A 25,659-nucleotide genomic window follows, 5' to 3' on the forward strand; every position below is an offset into this window, starting at 1 on the left:
TCTAGTAGTAAGCTCCGTACAAACATTAGCAGTATTAGCACAGAATAATAATAAGTACTACGTACAGAAGTTTTACTTCGCGAAGGTATTTAAAAAAATGTATGCTCAATGTCATTAACAATATGGTGTAATTTAGCTTGTCTCAAGAGTCAAGCACCATTTTGTTGACAAACGTCAGTGATCGGCACTGCGCCGAAGCTATAGGGCTGACTTCGGTAAAATGATGTGACGTGAGGTGCCAAACTGCGGAAAATGGCGGAGGAAATACATGGTTTAGCATGAATTATCATGAATAATATTAACTACTTATTTACCTCTCAGTGTCTTGAGACAACTTAAAAAAGTACATTCTGTGCTTTTATTATTATTAGGCAGTTAAATACTGCACAGTATTTAGTACACCATTTTCTTCCATCATACACAAGAATACGCGTGCGTGAGTCAATGTTCGCTCGTATGTGAGGCCTTGTCGAATCGTATCCTGTAGGTGGGCCATCGTGCGTGTTTTGTTTTCGATGTAAACTCGCGGAGATGAACAGGCCTGGTATTAGCACCTTATGTAGTTATGTAGTTTTAGTCGGCCGTTTGGTGTAGTGGTTCGAAACGGACTACTATTCCGGAGGTAGCGGGTTCGATTCCCGCACAGTACAAACATTTGTGTGCATGAACATATTTGTTTGTATTGGACTGGGTGTTTTCTATGTATAATAAGTATGTATTTACAAAAAAAAAGTATTTAAGTATGTTTATAGCTTTGCTTAGTTTGGGACTAGAAGCGCAGTGTAAAATGTCCAAGGATATTTATTTAAAAAAAAAAAAAAAATATTAGTATAAGTGTGCGATTGCGGTCAAATACCTGCCTTGTCTAGCATAAAAAAATAATTTAAAAAAAATTACGATTTTGCATTAAATATTTAAATTATATACAGATAGTTTTTGCCCGCAGTTTCACACGTTTGAACTTTGGTTTGTCACAGATCGTCACAAATTGTAGCCTGTATGTTATTCTGGGTTATAAACAATAATACTGTAAAGTTTCATCAAAATTCATTCAGTAGTTTTTGCGTGAAATAGTAACAAATATGTTGACATCCAGACATCCATTCAAACTTTCGTATTTATAATATTAAGTAGGATAACAGCACGCCAAGCTGAACTCTGTGAGGTGAGTACATCTTATAGAGTTTTGTAATAGAGGCTATTATGCAAAAAAAAAATATGATGTGCTTTCGTCTGTAAAAGTATTTGCTATTAAAAGGTTGGGAACTGTCTACTCTCTCAGCAGCCAAAAGATATTAGCATTATTAGCCTTACCAGCGAGCAGCAGAGTGGTGTATCCAAAGTAGCCAAAAAGTTCATAACACGTCTTTGTTTGTGATATTCAAAAGTAGCCAAAAAGTTCGCATACGTCTATTCAATCGGAATAAGGTGGCGAACTTTTTTTTTAATTCAAAACAAGTCAGGTGTTTGACCACAATCGCACCTGATGTTAAGTGGGATGCCGTCTAGGATGGTACATTTCTGCCCTGGCTGTAAGTGCTAATTCACTCTCGCCTTGAAAAGGCCCGGATTATAGTTTTTGGGAAAGACAGCAGCAAGCAACGAATTCCAATTAAACTATTTGACGCTGATATAACAATGTTACGGAGAATCTATTTGGCCAGACTTTAATACAGTCTTTCCCAAAGTGGGCGATAACGCTCCCTTGTGGGCGCTGCAGGCTTAAAGGGGGGCGGTAAGAGACCCAGAAAAAAAATCGGGACGTTGTGTAGTGGCTTGGGAGGCGTCATCTACTAGGAGGACTTTTAGACATCGACTGAGCTCGACTCTTGACTACAAAAATGGGGGGCGCTAAAAATAATTTTATTCTCAAAGTGGGCAGTAGACTAAATAAGTTTGGGAACCACTGCTTTAATATAAGACATCGACTCACCAGCAAGTAGCAGCGCGGCGAGGCGATGCGCGACGTGCGCCCGCAGCAGTCCAGCCGCCGCCGCCAGCTCGCTCGCGCCCGCCCAGCCGCGGCCCAGCTGCGCGCACCACTCCTCTGCGGACATATTATGCTATCGATACTAATATTATAAATGCGAAAGTAACTCTGTCTGTCTCGCATTCACGCCTAAACCACTGAACAGATTTTGATAAAATTTGGCATAGAGATAAATTGAGTCCCGGGAAAGGACATGGGATAGTTTTTATTACGGTACTTGAAACAGATAAAGTTTTTCTGTCACAGACAAAATTCAACGCAGGCGTAGCCGCGGCCGGAAAGCTAGTACGTTATATTACATTACATTATACACTACGGCAGGGAAACTCCGTAATGTCTTTAATGTAGTTTCGGGTCTTAACATAGATAGTAGTTAGGAATATTTACAATAAGGTAGTAGAGTTCAATTGGGACGATGACTCGGCAATGAAATAGAAGTTTTGTTTACTCCGTCAGACAAAGAATAACAAATCTGAATAATTACAGTAGCATACTGAGATTAAGAAAAAAAATGTATCCAATATTTTATGTCTGACGGACAAATAATTACAATTTTGTCATCTATCCTATTGAACTAAAACAGCTGTTTATTTATTTTTTTATAAAACTTTATTGCACAATAAAATCGTACAAAAGGTGGACTTAATGCTATATAAACATTCTCAGCCAGTCGACCCGTGGGCTGTTTATACAATGTGTCCGGACAGGCAGTGATCAAACTTTAAGGGCGTAATTTATGGACAATTGTATCGATGAAAATTCTTCAAATCTGGAGCTTGAACCATTTCTAAATTTGTATAGGTATTTCATTCTTGCCATTTCTCGCAAAATACCAAGAATTTAAGTTTTACATTTTTAGTATTCACCTCTTCCACCTTAACACTAATAAGCAAATATTTGATATTATGCGATAGCCTATAAAATTCTCTATTGGTAGAAGTAGAAAACAGATGCAAGTTTCAAACATTTTAATTGAGTAATAATGGATTTAAGAAGAAAAAACATGACTTTCCACTTCTTTTTCGGCTGAAATAGAAGTGAAACGTCATGTTTTAAAATAACTATATATTTTAAAACAAGAAAAACCACGTCGTCAAAGTATGTTTAGATAAAATTGTCCATAGATCACGCCCTTAAACTTTGATCACTACATGCACGGATACACCGTATAAAGATTAAAGATAAATCTACTTTATTCTTAACTTCAAAGCTGCACTTGCCGTTGGCATCTCTAGCAGCTGTGCTTCAAGCCACTGTCAGTGCCGCTGCTGTATGAATGCTAAACATTAACGAATCACACCATGGGGGCAAGGGGGGTTGAAAAATTGCCACAATTTTCTTACGTAATTAATGGTCACCCCATAAATATTCAAATTTCAAGTGTGTGATCGTAAGCACTCACCGAAGTCCTCGGGCACGAGCTCCGTCTGCTTGGGCGGCGGCGTCAGGTGGTGCAGCGAGTCCAGTGCCGCGTCCACGTGCGTGAAGGCCCGCCGCGAGCCCACCAGCCGTGCAACCGCGCCGCCCACCTTATTGCAAAATAAATCCATATAAATAAAAATGAATTGATGTTCGTTAGTCTCATTAAAACTCGAGAACGGCTGGGCCGATTGAGCTGATTTTGGTGTTAAAATGTTTGTCGTACTCCAGGATAGGTCTAAACGGTGAGCAAATAAGGAAAGATTTGCTTATTTATTGCCTTTAAGGCGGAACAGAGTTCGCCGGGTCAGCTAGTCGAAAATTAAATAAAGATTTTAATAGATGCTTTTCATTTCGGTCACAGACACGCGTAGACGTTTTTGTCGGGACTCAAGATCACTAATTTGCGTTAAAATTTTCCCTTTCGAAAACAATAAAGCAAAAACGTAAGTTTGAAAGGTCAAAAATGTTAGAATAGAATAGAATAGAATAGAATACTTTGTTGATCTACTTCTGTCTGTTCTCTGCTTCAAGCTGATATGCCATAAAAAATCATGACATGTAAGGTCAAAATAGTAGAAACCTCAAGTTTTTAAAGGTCGGTCGTCATAAAACTACCTGGATTTTAATCATGCACATCAAGGACTCGGTCTATTTCCCTTTTTTATGGCAGAGTTGGATAGTGGTGTAATAATTTAGAGGTACAACCGGGGTCACCAAATGTCAGTGACCAAAAATCAAGGTCAAAGTAACCAAAGATCAAGGTCATCAAAGGTCAAAGGCACCAAAGGTCAAAAACATTGAAGGTCAGTCACCAAAGGTCATGGTCAAAGTAACCAAAGGTCAAGGTCACTGAAGCTCAGTCACGATCGAGTCAATCATTCCCCAAGGGCGAGGTCACCAAAGGTCAAAATCAAAGTAACCAATAATGTTAAACATGTTAATGGTTATAAGTTTTCTAAAATGTTAGTCTACATAGTTTTTACACTGTATTGTTTTCCTTGTAAAATAAAATAAATAAAGCACAAAGTCCCCAAAAGTCAAGGTCACCAAAAGTGAAGGTCACTTGTGTGGTACTCACGCTGAGCTCGATGGAGGTGGTGACGTAGGCCCAGTCGTGGCGCGCGCCCTCCGCTCCTTCCGCACCCTCGGCACCGACTGCCGTCTTGATCGAGTTGAATACGCCCGTCACCGTGCGTTGGAACAACCTGACAAAAATACCTTTTACTGGGCTAATCTGAACTAAATAGAACAACTGGGTTTTTTTAAATAGAATTAGTACCCAAATTACACATCCCCCTCTAGTTAAACCCTAGTGCTAAGCTTAAATACGCTTCGTGTTACGAGTGGGTTTGCCACAATAGTCCAGCAAGTGGCGGTCGGGCACTTTCAACTATTGTCGATTTTTATGTAGGTAGTTGATAGGTACGACTGTTAAAAAATTGCAGTCTGATATGCTATCGACTATGCATTACTGAGACTATGCAGGCTATGAGAAACACAAAGAAAATGCTCAAAGTTACGGTCAAACCTCGCCGGCTCATTTGCGAAAATACTTACGTGCCGTGAAGCTCACTATACTACCCGTTCGCGCTAAGTTTGCCGATGCGATATGACGTCACTCGAAGAAAATAACAAACTATATTTAAAATATTTTTTATTTATTATTGTTGATAAAAATTGTGTATTTGCGTAAAATAAGACACTTTAATTGGGTTTAATCACTTACTAATTGCGTTTAATCGCGGTTGGAGGGGACGCGCATTCCACGGACAGGCAAACTTAGCGCGAACGGGTAGTATCGCAAAAAAAAAAACTACCTCCGATGTAACCAAATAAAATGACTATTGCAGGTAACTGGCGCAATCGTTTGTAAATCGCAAAATGCCGCGTTATATTTACCGATATGCAACAGTTTTCTGACTACATCTACCTACCTGAGCCTACTCCCTAAAAATGGCGTCGTTGCATAAGAGAAAATACTAATATCGCGGTAGGGCTAAGCCCCGTTTATTACAATGAAAAACCTACCTACATATTATTGCAAATAAAAAAAAATGGCTGTACTAATCTACAAAACATGGAATTACCCTACCATTACTTGCGATTCATCATAATAAAGTTGCATCGTCAATTATTTCCTTAAAAAAAATTATTATATTTTCGGGAAATCTTACGAAATTTGACCACTGACTATCCAATCTACATGAAATATGTGAAAACGAATGCACCAATTAATGAAATAAAAATTAAAATAATTAACTTGTATCGTCAATCATTTGCATATGACGCTTTTTAGATTGAAAATTAGAAAAACTTTCGGAATTTTGGCACACTGACTCCACACAAAAAATGAAAAAACGAACACGCAAAATACAATATCGACATAAAAAAATATTTAAAATTAACTCACTTGTCCAACCGTTGCATGTTGTTCGACGTTTGCCCGGGAGACACGTTCCTCTCGATGCTCATATCGTATTCGTCTACAAAGAAATTATTCAACTTCAAATACTTCAATAGACTGCTCGATGCTCGACATCTTTCCGTTACGAATATTCAAAGAGAAGAGGGTAGAACAGGGTGGCCTACTTTACCGAGTTGCCGCCATTAAACGGGTCGTTCATTCTTGACTCACTCATTCGTTCACTCTTTTTTTAATTTTCTTTCGCGGCTTTGGAATTAGCTCATTTGAGCAAGTTTACAAGCAAAATATTTCGAGATTTTTTTTATTTTATGACGCGTTGCAACGCGTCATAAAATAAAATGAAAGAATTAATTTTATAGTTGAACGATTTTAAAACGTCAAATGGCAACGATCGGAAATGTTGATTGATGGCAGCGCCCTCCTGCAAATGACATTTCAATGTTTTCCAACGTGGCAAAAATCGGAACCAGCGATCCGTTATTGACGGTGGCGCCCCCCGTCAATGTCACGGGTGAGTACACGTTTCAGTGTAGTTCATTTTATTTCATTCAGCGTATTTTTTTTTGCCTGTGCATTTGCCACGACACAGAGAAAGAATTGATAAACAAATTTAAATTAAAAAACAAATGTCGGAAAAAGAATTGATAGAAATGTAACGGAAAATTTATACGTTCCTTATTTTATAATAAAGATAACATGCTATACTCGTATGTATAAAAAATACTAGAAGCTAATAGGATGACTGATAAACAATTATTATTTCGTCACTTTATTCGAAGATATAGTTCTAAATATTATATGTATTTTAGAATACATATGTCAGTATAACACGTAGTCCTTTTATTGCTTGAGCAACCATTCGCACACTTTTCAGATTTAATGGTATTCGATGTATCGATTAGAAAATAAAATCAATTTCTACACTGGTATCCCTAGCGCCCCGCTCCCTGCATCGCGCCATCTTTACTTCATTCTTTTATTGTGCGCGCAACGGAACGCCGCTTCGCTCACTTAATATACGTACCTATTCCTATTAGCAATCATGCCTAAACGTAGTGCAGAAGAACAAATTGCGTATTATACCAAAAAGATTAAAGAACTTAAAAGTAAAGAAAGCAAACGTCGTAAACGTGTTATTGTTTATTCGGATTCATCGGACAGCGAAGAAAACTTGGGTAAGCATAAAAGTTTTCATCACTACCCACTTTTGTCGATATTATTTTATAATATTTTACAAATCATATCACAAGTTATTTTATTCAAATAGTGAAGCTTAGAGTTGACCGTGAGTCAACCAAAAGCGAATTTGGCCCAAGAGTTAACCGTGAGTTAACCAAAGGGTATCAGTTAACTAGAGTTGACCGTGAGTCAACCTGCCATGACAAAACAACTCACTGTCTCAGCCATTTTATTTTTATTTTTTATTTTGCAAATACTTACCAAAAACGTCTATTTTAGGTGTCGCTATAAACGAGAATATTGCAGACAGTGAAACAACTGCTCGGTCGAATAATGATCTTGAGGCGTCTACGTCAGATCAGGGGTTGAACTTGATGGATAATGATCAGTCGAATAATGATCCAGAGACTTCGATATTAGACACGACTTTGCCCTCGTTAGACCCTGACGTGCTCATAGCTTTAGGGGAACTTCTTCCGGAAGAAGTTACCTACGGAGAGGACATACACCCAGATTTAGCGCAGAGATGGGCTCCAATCCTGCGCAAAGGATTGCCTGATAAGGAACAAAAAGAGAAGCTAGTTAAGGAATATGCTATACCAAAAAATTGCAAGCTGTTTCGAGCTCCTCTTCTTAATCCAGAAATCGCTGCTGCAGTTTCTGAATTCGCTCGTACACGAGACAAAAAGATCGAATGTTCTCAACAACAATTGGGTGTAGGCCTAACGGCGATCAATAGAGCTATGACACTTTTGCTCACGAGTGACAATAAGATACAAGCTATTAAATGTTTATCAGACGCTTGTCGGGTCTTATCAGATCTACATGCTTCAGAAACGCAAACGCGAACAAAGTCTTTAACACAAGGCTTAGAAAAGTCCTTCCTAAACTTGATTCAGGATACTGAACGTGACGAGTTGCTTTTTGGTGCTGGCTTGCCAGAAAAAATCAAAGCTTCAAAAGCCATCGAAAAGCAAGGATCTCAAATTAAGAAACCGGACAACAAGACGAATCCAGGTACATCGGCTTTACGTACGACAAGGCCTCAGGGAAACTGGAGGCCCCTCTCGCTCGACGCCGAACAGGGGGGGGCGCGGAGGTTCCAGGAAACCTTACACGAATCAGAAACCTGCGACGCAACAGACCAGCTTCAACCCATCGAGAGTTTGGAACAAACCTCCCCGTGCAGGCCCTCGGACATAGAGGTACACGCCGGTAGATTGCAATATTTCTATAGTTGTTGGTGTAATATAACTGACAATAGACTTGTCTTAAATTGGATTCGAGATGGTTACCCAATACCATTTTGTAAAAAGGTAAATATGGTGGCGGACAGGCATCGTAACTGGGTACCGAAAGAAAAGACTGAGATGTCCAAAGCTATTCAAAAATTACTCCATCTTGGGGCCATTACTGAATGTAAACCATCTCGAAATCAATATTTATCGGACATTTTCCTAGCTCCGAAACCTAATGGAGATAGTCGATTTATTTTGAATTTAAAATCGTTGAACAAATCCATACAAAAAACACATTTTAAAATGGAAGATTATAGGACGGTTTCTCTTTTGATTTCACATGGTTGTTTCATGGCCACAATAGACCTGAAGGAATCATATTTATTAGTTCCGATTAATCCCAAGCATAAAAAGTACTTAAGATTCCAATTCGAGGATAATAACATGCAGACTATTACATACGAGTTTAATGCAATGCCTTATGGTCTCTCTGCCGCACCTAGAACTTTCACAAAAATTATGAAAGTGGTTGTAGGTTATCTTAGAAATCGAGGTTTTAAATCGGTTATATACCTAGATGACATCTTGTGCATTGGTTCCAGTTATCAGGAGTGCCTAAACAACGTAACAGAGACCCGAAAACTTCTAGAATGCTTAGGGTTTGTCATTAATTATGACAAAAGTCATCTTAATCCCGTTAACAAATGTAAATATTTAGGCTTTGTTTTTGACTCTATTGAAATGTCCCTCAGTTTACCCAGCGAAAAGCAAAAACATATTTTTACTCTCGTCCAAAAATTCCTGACCCTACCTCGATGCTCCATCCAAGAATTTGCACAGTTGATTGGAGTGCTGATAGCAGCATGTCCAGCTGTTAACTATAGCTGGATGTATACTAAATTACTGGAAAGGGAGAAACATTTAGCGTTACTCAAAAACCATAATAACTACGGTGCAAAATTTACACCCACGGCTGAAATATTGCCAGATCTTACTTGGTGGGCCAACAATATTTTTACTTATAAAAATAAATTGGAAAAACCTACATTTGTATTAGAAATATTTTCTGATGCATCTAGGCAGGGTTGGGGAGCCTTTTGTAATGACACTCGGACAGGGGGTAAATGGAAGGTAGACGAGCTGAAATTTCACATAAATTATTTGGAAATCAAGGCAGCATTCCTTGCATTGAAAACATTTGCCCGAGAAATGTGCGAATGCGCTATTTTGTTACGTTGTGACAATGTCACAGCTATCAGTTACATAAATCGAATGGGAGGAATTCAATTCCCCCATTTAAATGAAATTACCAGAGATATCTGGCAGTGGTGCGAGAAGCGAAAAATATGGCTGTATGCATCATATATTAATACAAAAGACAATATAGAAGCAGATCAAGAATCGCGTAACAAAAATGTGGATACAGAATTAGAAATTTCCAGTGCAGTGTTTCAGAAAATTATTAATAATCTAGGAAAACCTGACATAGATCTTTTCGCTTCTCGCGCCAATGCCAAGTGTGAAAAGTATATATCTTGGATGCGGGACCCAGATTCATTTAAGGTGGATGCATTTACCCTAGATTGGCGTCCTTACATTTTTTACGCCTTCCCCCCATTTACCCTAATACCAAAGTGCCTTCAAAAGATTAGGACGGACAGAGCAGAAGGCATACTTGTTTTCCCCTTTTGGCCCTCTCAACCATGGTTCCCATTCTTAAGGGACATGTGTAAATCAGAAATTATTTATTTCGATGCAAATGACCACATAGTAAATTTCTTTTGCAGGAGAAGGCAACAGCTCAAACTTACCCTGGGTGTCGCGAGGCTCTCCGGGAGTCTTTTCTAAGAAAAGGAACCCCGGAGGAAGCATTAGAAATAATGTTATCTTCGCTAGCTCAAAATACTGTTGTACAGTATAGCTGCACATATAAATTATGGTGGCCATTTTGCATAGGTTTAGATTTAGATCCATACAACACTTGTTCCGAATCAGTGATTTTGTCATTCCTTACAAACCTTTATAATCAGGGTGCGGCATACGGTTCCCTTAACAGCCACAGAGCTGCATTAGGTTTATTACTAAATTGTGATATTGGAAATTATAAATTAATTACGAGATTTTTTAAAGGAGTTTACAAGCTTCGGCCAACTCATCCCAAATATGTAGGCACATGGGACCCCCAAATTGTGCTTAATCATATAGCGCATTGGAAGCCCCATAGTGAGATTTCCATTGAAAAATTGACAAAAAAAGTCACTATTCTTTTAGCACTGTGTACAGCGCATAGAGCACAAACATTTTCTTTGATCAAAATAAAAAATATAAAAATCGGTAACAATGATATTAAAATATTTATTTCTGACATAATTAAAACTTCTCGCGCAGGACGAGCACAGCCATTGTTGATTCTTCCTTTTTTTCGTGAAAACGAGGATATATGTCCAGCAACTGCTATCAAAGATTATTTATCTAGAACGGAACAAGTAAGAACTAACGCTAACGATAATTTGTTGCTGACATTCAAACCACCGCACAGTGGTCTGAAAATGAAGCTCCCATACCATAGAAATTTAATGTCAGAAATTAGTAAATAAAAATATGTATTGTGTTTAGTATACCTCCCTTTGTTTTACTAATATAGTATGAAGGGTATGAGTAGCTCCATGTGTGAGAAAAAAAATATTTTTATTTTTTTTGTATGGAAAAAAACACTTAAAGTGGATTTTTTTTAAACTGAATAGAACTGAAGGGCTGGTACTCACATGAGCTATTGCACCATACACGGCGATCAAGATGACATACAATTCTTGTGCCTTTGGGTGCCGCTTTGCATGTACCAAGCTTTGGAAATTTTGAATTTTCGGTAGGTGATCTTTCAAGTCTTTGATGTTATTTTATGAAGTTATTAACCGCTTTCAATACGAGAATAGTATGTAAATTAATACTCATACTCATAATAATAATTAGGAATATAATAGGGATATTTTTAAATAATTTTTATTTTGAAAATATAAAAAAATAAAACGTTTAATCATTGAATGAAGTAACCAACCAGTTGGTAACTGACATTGTTATTAGTTCATCATTTCTGCCATAGGACGTCCACTGCTGAACATAGGCCTCCCCCAATGCTTTCCATGTTGATTGATTGGCAGCGGCCTGCGTCCAGCGCTTCCCTGCTACCTTTACGATGTCGTCGGTCCACCTTGTAGGTGGACGTCCCACGCTGCGTTTTCCGGTACGCGGCCTCCATTTCAGAACCTTTCTGCCCCATCGGCCGTCAGTTCTGCGTACTATGTGCCCTGCCCATTGCCACTTCAGCTTGCTAATCCGTCGGGCTATGTCAGCGACTTTGGTTCGTTTACGGATCTCCTTATTTCTGATTCGATCTCGCAAAGAAACACCAAGCATAGCCCTCTCCATAGCACGCTGTGCAACTTTGAGCTTCTGTATAAGGCCTATAGTGAGGGGCCACGTTTCCAAGCCATAAGTTATCACTGGTAACACACATTGGTTATACACTCTAGTCTTCAGGCATTGACGTATTTTGGACGAAAAGATGTTGCGTAGTTTCCCGAACGCTGCCCAGCCGAGTTGGATTCGACGATTGACCTCCTTCTCGAAATTGGACCTACCTAGCTGGATCGTTTGTCCGAGGTAGACATACTTGTCGACAATCTCGAGAATTGAGCTCCCAACAGAAACTGGGTAGGGCGCAACATGGACATTCGACATAAGCTTCGTTTTGTCCATGTTCATCCTCAGAGCCCCGATTACGGTAACTTTTAACGTCTCCAATCCAGACACGCTTCTCGAATCTGCGATACGATTGGTCGTTCAACAGCGTACGTCAGCTGTTTTGACCAATCGTATAGCAGAATCAGAAGCGCGTTTGGATTGGAAACGTTAAAAGTTACCGTAATCGGGGCTCAGGCCTACCTGTTGGGAAACTCGATTAAGGTCTTCGAGCATTGTGCCAAGATCTTCCAACGATTCTGCCATAACCACAATATCGTCGGCAAACCGAAGGTGAGTGATGAACTCGCCATTAATGTTTATGCCGAATCCTTTCCATTCCAGGAGTGTTATTAGTTACTAACCTGCTAATGACGTTTTAATGAAAATAATAGAAATCAATATTGATTAAATAAACAACTTAAAAAATCGAACTGCCTAATAGGCCAGTAGAATTACAATTAATCCTGCATGTTTCTGCCTATGCCTATGTTCAGCAGTGGTCTTATTCAATGCAGGATTAAATGCCCTTCAACCGTCATGAAGACCAGTTTTCGATAGGGTAAGTCCTTTACGCGATATAACCGTAAAACCGAAAAAACGCCCCTTTCGGGGGCCCCCACCACTTAAGCACAACTTCGTCGAAGTCGAAAATTTAGGATAGTCTTAATGGGTAACAAATGAAGCCATTAAAACAATAAAATCTTTTGTAGGAATTATTTCCGATTTCAAATGTAATTCTACTGGCCTATTAGGCAGTTCGATTTTTTAAGTTGTTTATTTAATCAATATTGATTTCTATTATTTTCATTAAAACGTCATTAACAGGTTAGTAACTAATAACAATGTCAGTTACCAACTGGTTGGTTACTTCATTCAATGATTAAACGTTTTATTTTTTTATATTTTCAAAATAAAAATTATTTAAAAATATCCCTATTATATTTCTAATTATTATTATGAGTATGAGTATTAATTTACATACTATTCTCGTATTGAAAGCGGTTAATAACTTCATAAAATAACATCAAAGACTTGAAAGATCACCTACCGAAAATTCAAAATTTCCAAAGCTTGGTACATGCAAAGCGGCACCCAAAGGCACAAGAATTGTATGTCATCTTGATCGCCGTGTATGGTGCAATAGCTCATGTGAGTACCAGCCCTTCAGTTCTATTCAGTTTAAAAAAAATCCAATTTAAGTGTTTTTTTCCATACAAAAAAAATAAAAATATTTTTTTTCTCACACATGGAGCTACTCATACCCTTCATAATATATTAGTAAAACAAAGGGAGGTATACTAAACACAATGCATATTTTTATTTATTAATTTCTGACATTAAGTTTCTATGGTATGGGAGCTTCATTTTCAGACCACCGTGCACCGTACCGACCAGCGACGAGTCAGACGATCGCGCGATGGGTGAAACAAGTCCTAGCGGCGAGTGGAGTAGATGTGGCGATATTTAACGCGCATAGCACGCGGCATGCCGCCACATCTGCGGCCAAAAGCGCGGGCGTCTCACTCGACGTGATACGGAAAACGGCGGGTTGGACATCAACATCGGAGACATTTGCTAGGTTCTATGATAGACCACTAGTAAACAATGAAATTTTTGCTAGATCGGTTTGTTTACAAGATCAGTCCCCTTAGTTGTTCCGTTCTCATACTAAAAATGAACTAGGTATGTACTATTGCCTTTTTGGTTTGTTTCGAATTAGTCAAGATACGAATATTAATTTAGCATTAATATGAATTGTTAATACATATAAAATTATTTACAATAATCATAATAAAATTATTATTGTCATATTACATTATTTTATTTAAACTCTTTGGGGTTCGGTATAAGGTATACACAAAATTATTATCTTTAATAATATTTTGCTACTCGGCAAAACTTATCTCTAAACATCTACGTGTTATACTGACATATGTATTCTAAAATACATATAATATTTAGAACTATATCTTCGAATAAAGTGACGAAATAATAATACATGATCAAACGAACTTCCAAGTGAAGTTCGATCAGTATTATATGAGTCACTTTATTCGAAGATATAGAAAAGGGTCCCACCCGATTCCCTGCCCATTTAAGTTTTGCCGAATCCGGAGAAACTCTGAAGAATGAAGTAAAGATGGCGCGATGCAGGGAGCGGGGCGCTAGGGATACCAGTGTAGAAATTGATTTTATTTTCTAATCGATACATCGAATACCATTAAATCTGAAAAGTGTGCGAATGGTTGCTCAAGCAATAAAAGGACTACGTGTTATACTGACATATGTATTCTAAAATACATATAATATTTAGAACTATATCTTCGAATAAAGTGACTCATATAATACTGATCGAACTTCACTTGGAAGTTCGTTTGATCATGTATTATGAAGCCCTATGGACGATAGCTGGTCAACAATATTTAGTTAATCCTCTGACAAAAAATATAAATAAACGTCACTAACAAAATGTTTACCTTGCGTTTTACCCATCATAGGGCACGATAGGGCATGTATTTTTTTAACTAACTAAAAAAAAGGAATGTTTCCTTTGAGTAAAATTTTCAATCTACAGTATTTAGAGTACTTTCCCTTCAGATGGCGTTACAAAATTCCACCCTGTATAGTTTCCAACGAGTCAAAAATCGGAATCAGCGCCCCTTGTCACTGTCACGGGTGGGACAGTTCAATGTAGTTCATCTACAACAGTCTACAGTGTGAATACACGTATGGTTTGTTTCATCCACAAAGATGCGCCCCACCATTTTTTGGTCTCGGTCGCGCGGGATGCGGAGAGTTTGATCCGAGCAATCCGAGCGTCATTATTGTAGTGTGCGTGTGCACTCATGGATAATTTAGCGTGTGATACTCAAACATTGGAATGAAGAGGTTGAGAATGGTGGGGCGCGTCTTCGTGGATGTAACGATCTGTGAGCTGAGTGTGAGTTTACATCAAAAGCAAGCAAGTTTAAAAAATGTATGAAAATTTTAGTTTTTGAACGTTTTCCGCTAGGGGCGCTGTACAATCCGTCATGAATTTAATGTCGGACTTCTTGGCGGGAATCTGAAGCGTCATATTAGCGGTTTTGTTTTATTTCCTCAAATTCGTGTTTGGGCGACTATTAATGTGTAATAATGGTGGATTATTAACCATTGAGTGTTCGTGAACGTGCATGAGTGTGGGCAAGTGAAGCAAAACAGTGCATCGTGATTCTTCTGGTTCTCTCAAGTTGTCCATAGGAAGTCTCAGTAAAGCACCACAACTTTACTGAGACTCAAAGGGTGGGAAGGGGTATCATCTATCATCCTTCATAATATCATTACTTGATCTCATTTTGTAACTTGTATCACTTATATACTTGAAAATGGCACAAATCAAGTCGACCTCGACGTGTATTGCCAACATCATCAAAAAAGAAGAAGAAGAAGAATTTAATGTAATTTTTTGACACGCTCACTAGTGAGCGCGTTTGATGTAAACTCGCACTAGGCTCTCTGTAGTGAGCGTACCGGCGAGCGCGGCGGCGTCGACGGGCCGCGAGGAGGCGTGCTGCGAGGCGCGCCCGCGCTGCTCCTCCGCGCCCTCCCACCACATCTCCTCCGCTCTGCGGACCACGGACGCATAGCGTTGTTAATATAGCACGTAGTATTATTAGTAAGATCTCCTTCCTTCTGTTAAGCAACGAGCCACACACATCGGCACCAATATAGTATAGTTAATAATATCCTTGGACATTTTACACAGCTCCATCTCGTCAGACCCGTCTTTAAGCTACTGGAAGTACTGGGCACAAGGATCTAGGGGGTCCTATGGTATTACTTTAGACTTTTAAGTGTTATATTATTATTATATCGGTGTATTAAGATGTCCATGGATATCGTAAGAGGTGACTGAGAAATATGCGAACTCAAGAGCTCAGTAGCTCACCTGGAGCCGTCCTTAACATGCCTCCAGTGAGCTCAGAAGCTCACCTGAAGCCGGCCTTAGCGTGCCTCCAGTGAGCTCAGGAGCTCAGTAACTTTTATGGGCCAAGCTCGGCGCGCCTGCAGTGAGCTCAGGATCTCACTAGCTCATCTGGGGCCAAGCTCAGCGCGCCTCCAGTGAGCTCAGGAGCTCAGTAGCTCACCTAGGGCCGGCTTCGGCACGCCTGCAGTTAGCTCAGGATCTCACTAGCTCATCTGGGGCCAAGCTCAGCGCGCCTCCAGTGAGCTCAGGAGCTCAGTAGCTCACCTGGAGCCAGCCTCAGTATGCCTCCAGTGAGCTTAAGAGCTCAGTAGCTCATCTGGCAACGGCACGCGTGTGGTCCAGTGAGTTCTGTAGCTCACTTGGGCCGGGCTCTATGCGTCTACAGCAGTGAGCTCAAGAGCTCAGTAGCTCACCTGGGGCCGGCCTCAGCATGTCTCCAGTGAGCTCAAGAGCTCAGTAACTTTTCTGGGTCGGCCTCAGCATGCCTCTAGTGAGCTCAAGGGCTCAGTAACTTTTCTGTGCCGTTCTCAGCTCACCTGCAGTTAGCACACGAGCTCAGTAGCTCACGAGCTCAGTAGCTCACCTGGGCCCGGCCTCGGCGCGCTGCTGCAGCAGACAGCGCAGCTTGGCGATGCTGGTGGAGAGGTCGGCTGCTTCCTCGTACTCGGGTTCCGGGGAGTCACTGAGAGCCCCCAGTGGTGGCGGCGGCTCGCGGGGAATCGCTTTGGCTTGCGATGGCTGGAAAAGAACAAGTAAAGAGGTTTTAGTTAATTAATAAAAACGAACTCATAAGTGCCAAAATACTGGACAATATCTAATCAAGTACTAATATACTAATATTATAAAGCTGAAGAGTTTGTTTGCTTGTTTGTTTACTTGAACGCGCTTATCTCAGGAACTACTGATCCGAATTGAAAAATTATTTCGGTGTAAGAAAGCCCATTTATCGAGGAAGGCTATAGGCTATACATATACCATCACGATACGAGTAATAGATGCAGAGCAACAATGAAAAATGTTGCAAAAACGGGATTTCACTCGTACGAAGTCGCGGGCACAGCTAGTTATTATATAAATAAAATATTTTTGATTTGATTGTGATTTTGTGTCATCGTTAGAACTCCCGAATCAGGTTATTCGTTTTAGTTGCGATTTCGTCGAAATACAAATACACACTCGGTCCACTAGATATAGGCCATCCCCAATACGCGCCAATGTATCTTGTCTATCTTCGACTTGTCGCATCTAGCTTCTGCCGACGACTTTTCGCAACCAAGTAACCTTGACAGTTTGTATAGTATAATAATATACATTTAATAAATATAAAGCCTGGTCCGTGAGCACGTAGAATTTTGTCCAATGACCCCAAGCTACCCATCCTTATCGCTCGCGCGTAATTATATTGCTGTCGCGACTGTGCGACGCGCGCCCGCAGTGAGTGTGCGAGCGCGACAGCAACATAATTACGCGCGAGCGATAAGGATGGGTAGCTTGGGACCATTGGACAAAATTCTACGTGCTCACGGACCAGGCTTTAGTGTATATTACAGTCAAAGAGAACTACAACCAATGACTACAGCAAGAACTTACCACACTATCCTGGGAGATGACTCTCTGCTGCTTTATTAACTGCGGGGCTGAGCCATTACCGTTGTCTTCTGGAAAAAGTTAAGCATCAATAGTACAGGTACTTTTGAATATAAAGAAAAATGTTATTAGGATACTTTTTTTCTTTACAGTCCAGTGTATAGCTTTAGCGCTTAACTCAGCCAGTCTAAGGTATGGGAGCGGCACGGGAGGGATTTCAGTTTTTAAGTTTCAGTTCTAAGTATGGGGAGCCCCCAATATTTATTATTTTTTTTTTTATTTTTGCATCAAAATCTTGATGCGGTTCACAGACTACATCTACTTACCAAGTTTCAACAGTATAGCTCTTATAGTTTCGGAAAAAAATGCCTGTGACATACGGACGGACAGACAGACATGACGAATCTACAAGGGTTCCGTTTTTTGCCATTTGGCTACGGAATCCTAAAAAGGTGCTTTGGTGAGGGACCTCCTCGTGGTGCACCCTGGGCAACGTCCGCGTGGTCTGTTCACGCGGGCGGCTAACTTCTCGTCTGCGCGGCAGGTCTCGTCAACTCGGCGGGCCTGTCGGGCAACCCGTAACCCACAACTGAGTGGGCCGAGGATCGTCAAGGCATGTGCCCGGGCCACAATGCAGGGGACATCTTTAAAAACCCCCACAGGACTGAGCAGCGGCATGGAGCAGACCGTAACCCGCTACGGCGGACCGAGGGTCCTGTTGTACTAGGGCCGCGAGGAGAAAACCTCTATAAAAATAACTGGAAGAGGGGATTGGGGGTTCCCTCGATCGAAGCCGGAGAGGATCGCTCGTGAGCGAGCCTCTAGCCTGAGGCGGAGCTGCGGACGAATGTCCAAATAGGACAATAACTCACGGCTCCGTTTCTTTGGGCTCTGGTGGAAGCCGTCGGGTTTTAGTGTTTTAGTCCCACATAACTTACTGGCCGTCCCCATCAACCAGTGGGAACGCGCAAAGCATTTCCCGACGTAAAAAATGTGCTTTGGTGGAAACCGGACCTAATGTGTACCAACCTTTCTGTATGACTGTGGAGGAGCCCGCCTCCTTAGGCTCGGCCGCCGTCTTCGCCTTAGGGCTTGTTTCTGGCGGCGACAGCTTCTCACCATTCCCTCCTTTCTCTCTATGGGACGGGGATTTCTCCTGTAAAAGTGCAATTACTTTTATTGGGTACCTCCAATATTTATGCATAGATATTTTAACCTCTGTATTTATTTAGTATATGAAAAGTAGTTCAAAATTGATCTGTACCCACCGAAATGGAAGGTGGAAATGAGATGAAATTAATATCACAAGATATTAATAGTACGAGAAAAATTGCCATTTACCAGTTTTAGTAATGACATGGGCACAGGACTATTCCCACCTCTCCCACCGCTGCAACGCCTGTGTAGCCAGGATCTACAGCTTGACCGCCAATAAAAACCCAACCAGTGAAGTTCAAGTTAGTCAAGGGGGCCAGTGACATGGGCAGCAATTATTTCATTATTTGAGATTTGAATGACTAGTTTAAGAAGATAAGCTAACCTGCGAATCGTCGCTGAGTCCCGTAAACCTTAGGCCTTTCTTGAAGCCCGCGATGCCGAAATCTAGTAGGCCCTCCATCATGCCTGCCGCTTCGTCCTGGACAATCGAAGCGCGTGAGAATATGGTTTAACACGGATATTATTATGGTAATGTCTAGCATGCCTAACTCTAAGGGCCTTGCGCTGCCTAGTGTCAAATAACTGTACATTTCATTTGAGATTTGAGGTTTGGCATCTATTTATATTTCGGAGGTATTAGGTAGTATATCATAAACTTAAAAACACATCTCCCAGGTCACATCTGTCTTTCTCTTTATCTATTACACACTATGCAGCACAGTGCCTATTCAGTAATGATGTGTGTATAAATCAATCAGTGATAATAGAATATGGAAAAAGAAAACCTTCACCATAACTGTAGAATTCACGAATTGAAAGTTTTTGAGAAATCATCAACTGTACATTTTCATTTTCCTTTTTTTTCAAAATCGAATATTTGTCTTATAATGATTAGATTGATAAAAAAATTACTAGTTTCGTATTATTAATCAACGGACATGCAGACAGCGCATGCGTATTGCCAGGCCTCCGTCACTCGCCTATGCCGGCCGAGATAATTACCTACAGCGCGCGACAACTTCAAGTTGCAAATCAGTCAGGACCGCCACGCGCCTGTGAGCACACGCGTATTTCTATACACGCTCGGTCGATCATCGTCACAATCAAGGTTTATTGTTCCAACAGCACTGTTATCCTTCTTTAATGTTAAATCGTAGTATTTAGGAATAATAATTAACTGTACTAATTTAAATAATTAAAAAAAACTACACTTTTTAAATAATTTTGAAATACTTATGACAAAAAACTGTAGCAAAAAAATTATTTTAGCTAATATAAACATTAACTTACTTCACCGTGTCTATTTTCCGACACTACACCTTTTAAAACTATTTGTCAAATTTCGAATTATTGCAACACTGAAGTTTATTAATAGGTACTTTAAAGATGGTACGATTATACAAACACCACTAGATTAATGATTACCAATCGTAAATACAATAAATGCTTCTTAAAATTAAGTTATTATTTATTTTACTTTGCTTATACAACCCTGACGCTTGAGCTGCGAGGTAGATCAATTCTGAACACAAAAAATTTGCGCTCTTGTGAGCGTAGTAGTAAGGTGCGATTTCGAATGCACCATGTGCGTTGGATATTTTGCATTATTATTATTACCGTTAAAATGTCGGCATCTGATCCTACACAAAGGAGTGCAATTTCTGTTGCTACTATTATGTATTCTGTGGTATTGCCTAACATCGCACGCAACGCGCGCCGTCTCATTCCATTTAGCATCGATGCCTCGTTTGTATGAATCCTTCCGTCTTTCTTTACCTAAAGTAAATTTAGTCAATACCGTACTGCGCTTTTTGAGAATAGGCGACATCATATCAGACTATACATTTCTATGGAACAATATAATGTATTGCAATTACATTGAAGTCAATTGTCCCAGAGTTACCTTGATAACAAACTTGATTATTATAAAAAATCACAGAAGGAGAAAAACTAACAAAACGTCACAGTCGATCGTGCGAGCACTTTAACACGAGTATTTCATGCGACTCCTACCCACATATTGCATTACCGTTAACACACATATTCTCGTGATATCCTTAATTTGACTAATTTTAATATTTTCGAGACAATTTCCATGTTAGGATATGGGATTATGGGTGTTAACCAACATGCAGACACCACAGCCCGTATTTTATAACAATATCTATTACTTGTGGAACAGAACATTTCTAATTTTCCATGCCATTATAATATCAGTAATAGAAAACTTTTAGAGGAAAAAGTCATTTTAAACCATGAAGAAGATCTTAAAGCAAAACTCCTCAATGTGAAGCCGACACTGAGCTTTAGCTCTTATTGTAATTTTATTAATATTGTAATTGTAATTTAAGTATTGTAATTTTAGAATTCAGTATGAAGGAAACTAATAGTTTTCGATTCTGATAGCGAAATGTTTACCGCCCGGCTGTGATTTTGAACCTGGATTTTAAACCACTTTCTTAAACAAATTGTTTTTAAAATGGACTTGTTCTCGATGATTCAAAGTTGTTTTGCGGATTCTAGTTTTTGTTAGAATTGTAATGCTTCAACCACACCAGGCAGAACGCCATCACCGGCGCGGTCGCGCGACCTGTCATTGGCCTATGATCGCGCCAGCGAAGGCGATCTGCCTGATGTGGTTGAAGCTTAATTTGTAATAACGTTCGTTAATTCACGAATAAGTTCAGACACAGCCGCGCGGGTATGTAATGAAGAACGCACTTAACTAACTTAAAAGCCAAGAGAAGCTGACAGATCGTGCATAAACTCTAACATACACCGGAGTATTGCTTGCGGGGCACATCTATTGAAAGTTTGCGTGGGACCTGGAGGTCTCCGATCTTAGTCTTAGCTTGGTGGACGGTGGTCTGCAGGTCCTTGAGGAGTGCGTCGGCGGGCTTCGGGCTGGTCTCCTTGCGGACGGGACTCGGCTCCTTCTGGGGGGAGTCGGCCAGGTCTAACTCGATGGCGTCCTCCTCGCCTGGTGACAAGGTTTCTTACTAAGCCTGGTGTTTTAAGCTCCGTATTACAATAACTGCACCAAATAGGACAAGTGACTGTATCATGAAAATGCTCATCGAATCGGCTAGTTCGCTACTTTCATCGTTGGACTATTGTCGCAATTTTTTTCTCTCTCCAGTGACGGATTTTCGGGAGCGACAAAAATAGAGGACGTTAGACATCTGGATGGGTGTTGGAATAGCCTACTGGCTAGAAATGGGTAAAATCACCACTGTCTAACTTAGAAACTGCACACCATTTTGAATGAATGTTTGAAAGGCAATTTTTTTCTCTTGCCAAACCACAGCTGCTGACTATTATCAGAAACAACACAATTCAATCAAGTGTTTTAGAGCCAAAGTACACGATGCGTTAGTTAGTTAGTTCAATGTAAGAAGACGCAGCGACACCGCTCCGACATCTCACCGCCGCCGCAACTGATCGTGTCTCAGATCATAGAAAGGGTTCTTATAACTTATAGCAGTGTTTTTCAACCTGTGGGTCGCGACCTCCTGGGGGGTTTATGGGTCGTGAGAGGTCGTAAAAACTACCTCAGTAAAAAAATTCTCATAAAGACAGATTAATCCGAAATCTAATTATGCAAATGTTGTATGGATTGAAGTAATTCGGTCCATACAAACATCTTTGCAACTAATGTTGCATAATTTGTTGTTAATTTTATAATTAAAATGCATGAAAAAAAAATAGAACGGTCGGGGGGTCGCCAAAATTTTTTTCATACTAGGGGTCGTGTCATGAAAAAGGTTGAAAAACACTGACTTATAGTATTAGATATAAGTAATGTGAACTTACCAAACCACAGCGGCTGCGGCGACTTGCGCCTGGGCGGGTTGGGGCTCCCGTCGGCGTCGGCGTCCTGCCCCCACAGCCGGCTCAGCGTGAGCTCGCCGTCCAGGCTGGCCAGCAGGTCCTGGCCCAGGCTGATGCACTGCAGGTCGATGTCCGACGAAAATCTCCAACGTCGAGCTATTGGAACGCTGCACGAAATTCCGATCGACCAGCAGATCAAGCGCCGCATGTGGAACTGGATTGGCCACACTCTCCGAACGGATTCCGATCACATCCCTAAGCAGGCTCTGGATTGGAACTCCCAAAGAAAACGCAAACGTGGTCGCCCCAAGCAAACTTGGCGGCGCACTGTAGCAGACAAGGCGAAGAAAACCGGCAAGACCTAGAGCGAGATCAAACGCGAAGCTCGAGACCGAACGCGATGGAGGACTGTTGTGGACGCCCTCTGCCCCATCTAGGACATAGGACCTTTCAAGCGACCTTCAGACTCGTCACTAAGTGGATGGGTGACCGCAGTCAAGCGACCTTAAGTCTGGTCACTATGGATGGGTGACGTCAAAGTAAGTCAAGTAAGTCATGTAAGACGACGCAGCGACACCGCTCCGACATCTCACCGCCGCCGCAACTCATCGTGTGCTTTGGCTCTTATAATTTATAAAGCCTGGTCCGTGAGCACGTAGAATCCCGTCCAATGACCCCAAGCTGTTCATCCTTGTCGCTCGCACGTAATTATGTTGCTGTCGCGCTCGCACACTCACTGCGGGCGCGCGTCGCAAAGTCGCGACAGCAATATAATTACGCGCGAGCGATAAGGATGGGTAGCTTGGGGTCATTGGACGGGATTCTACGTGCTCACGGACCAGGCTTTAGTATTAGATACTAAATAATGTGAACTTACCAAACCACAGTGGCTGCGGCGACTTGCGCCTGGGCGGGTTAGGGCTCCCGTCGGCGTCGGCGTCCTGCCCCCACAGCCGGCTCAGCGTGAGCTCGCCGTCCAGGCTGGCCAGCAGGTCCTGGCCCAGGCTGATGCACTGCAGGTCGATGTCCGTCTCCCAGGTCTTCACGCTGCCTGTTGGCAGTTTGGAACTATTTTACACACACGCCCGTATTCACAAAAAACGCGGCCATAACAGCGTTCGACAGGTTCATCCAGTGTCTAAGTAGCTCAGTTGGAAGAGCAGTCGCCCGGCAAGCGGAAGGCGAGAGAAGCGTGGGTTCGACACCCGCCTTAGGCAGTTCGATTTTTTCAAGTTATTTAAAAATTACTATGACGTCGCCCAGTACGCGTGGAAGCACAGCGTGACACACAAATCAATCACAGAACTCTATTCAATGCTGTGCGTTGGATTTTCTGCTTTACTTAAGCAAGCGTCGTTTGTGATTACGGGCGTTAGCCTTTTAGTTGGACCATCATGTTTGATATTTTAATACTTTCTACTCCAACCATGACCCATACCATAAGCTTTCGGTGGCGATGCTGAAGATGGTAGACAACACAATGTTGACAGCATTCATCATCATAACACCCTTTAAAATGACTACTGCAGAACGTAAGGCTCGTAAGCACGACCTGAGATGCATCCACCTCTTGAAATTAATCAGCTGTTCTTGCCTAATTATAAAATGTGAATAAGTTCACATAGCAACAACTACATCATGGTGACAATTTATTTTTGAGGAAAACAAATAAGGTTTAATTTCAGAAAGTGTATTTTAAAGTAAAAAATGCCTACCTTCAATAATTCTGTCATAGATCTTCACTTCATTCCTGCCCTGCCTGCCGCGCCGTTGCCTCAATATCGGCGATGACTTGATATCAAGGGGTTCTGAAGTCGTCACGGGCACTTCCTCAACAATACTCTCAATCATCTCACTTGCCACACTTACTTCTTCTTTAACCTCTTCATTTAAAGGTCTCTGTAAAATAGGAGCCGTTGTATTCGTAATTAACGTCGATAACGCAGATTCCACTGTAGGTTTTTCCACAATCGGTTCTAATAATTCCTCCTTTACGTTAAAAACTTCTTGTATTTCCTCTTTTGATTCCATTTCAGCCTTTTCAGGAAATGTTTCTGTGCTTTCTTCGTCTTTTAAAATCGAAAGTAATTTATCATTCAGCCAAACAGGGTCAGCTAATGTCTCCCCAATGAATGTGTCTAGCTTTTTAGATAAAATTCGAACTAGCAACTCTGAATGGGGTGTGTCCCATAGTTCCCAAGGTACCAGTTCTTTGAGGACCACACGAAGAACATTTGTGCAGTGGTCAGCAGATTCTAACTTCTGATCCGAGTTGGATATCGGATGAGATGTTTTGTAATGAGATTCTATAGTGCTAGTGGGAGATTTTTCGTGCCGTTTCAAAGCCTTGCGGTACTCCTTCAAGTGGCTGATCATTATGGAGCAAATGTCAACATAAACATCTTTTGGTTCTATTTTGTTGCAAATCTATAAATTAAAATAAAATAATTATCTATGGCTTCATTAAAAATATTTTGTTGTAATTTAATTAAAAAAAAAAACAATTAATTTCTGATAAGAACAGAGCTCAACTAGTTAATAACAAACCTGGAACATTTTGCCAATCATTTGGTCCAACATTTGCTTGCATGCAAAAGGAAAGCCAATCTCCTGGGATATGTAGGGCACGTACCATGACGACACCAACTTACGCTCCAACACCGTGGTTATCACGCTCAACTCATTGGTATCGTAATCCTCCCTGACTTCTTTCGTTTTCCTCTTGGGAGGGCACGGCAATACCTCCCGCAGAAATGACAAATAAGGATATTCTTTGACAAGCTCCTCCAAATCATATTTCACAGGTTTATTTAATTGCAACAACCACTGCAGAAATTTAAAACTAAAAGCCACAGAAACGATGAAAACAACAAAAATGAAAATGGGAAACCATATTCCGGTCAAGGGGGAGATGTCCGACACATAATGCAATATGACGGAAAAGAATGTGCCAGTGCAAGATACTATAGTCAGAGTTTCAACCGCATTTCGATGCTGGATCATTTTCACAACAATAAACAAACAATTACAATTTAAAAACAGGGTAAACAATTTATTGATTTTTTCGTGGCTGTCGTAAATGACAGATGTCATGAGTGATAAGGAGACAGCTGATTGCTGT

General features: G+C 40.8%; 1 protein-coding gene across 1 annotated transcript; it reads right to left on the reverse strand.

Annotated features, from left to right (window-relative positions):
• Positions 1-1,126: 1,126 nt before the first annotated feature.
• LOC135081357 (uncharacterized) lies at positions 1,127-25,619 on the reverse strand. Its single transcript, XM_063976076.1, has 14 exons — positions 25,086-25,619; positions 24,254-24,965; positions 23,416-23,589; positions 21,485-21,687; positions 19,090-19,185; positions 18,579-18,705; positions 17,553-17,620; positions 16,546-16,700; positions 15,506-15,600; positions 5,823-5,895; positions 4,491-4,617; positions 3,393-3,519; positions 1,934-2,047; positions 1,127-1,158 (listed from the first exon to the last, which is right to left on the reverse strand). The coding sequence occupies exons 1-14, from the start codon at positions 25,539-25,541 to the stop codon at positions 1,127-1,129; spliced, it is 2,559 nt and encodes an 852-aa protein (XP_063832146.1). The 5' UTR covers positions 25,542-25,619.
• Positions 25,620-25,659: the final 40 nt, after the last annotated feature.

The sequence above is a fragment of the Ostrinia nubilalis genome, chromosome 19, assembly GCF_963855985.1.
Source record: "Ostrinia nubilalis chromosome 19, ilOstNubi1.1, whole genome shotgun sequence".
NCBI lineage: Eukaryota > Metazoa > Arthropoda > Insecta > Lepidoptera > Crambidae > Ostrinia > Ostrinia nubilalis.

Excerpts from the sequence above, each read along its gene's own strand:
- LOC135081357 (XM_063976076.1), bottom strand. The coding sequence starts at position 25,541 with ATGATCCAGCATCGAAATGCGGTTGAAACTCTGACTATAGTATCTTGC. Across the intron at positions 21,688-23,415 it reads GCCGCAGCCACTGTGGTTTG|GCGAGGAGGACGCCATCGAG; the intron begins GTAAGTTCACAT and ends CCTTGTCACCAG. Across the intron at positions 3,520-4,490 it reads CCACCTCCATCGAGCTCAGC|GTGGGCGGCGCGGTTGCACG; the intron begins GTGAGTACCACA and ends TTTTGCAATAAG.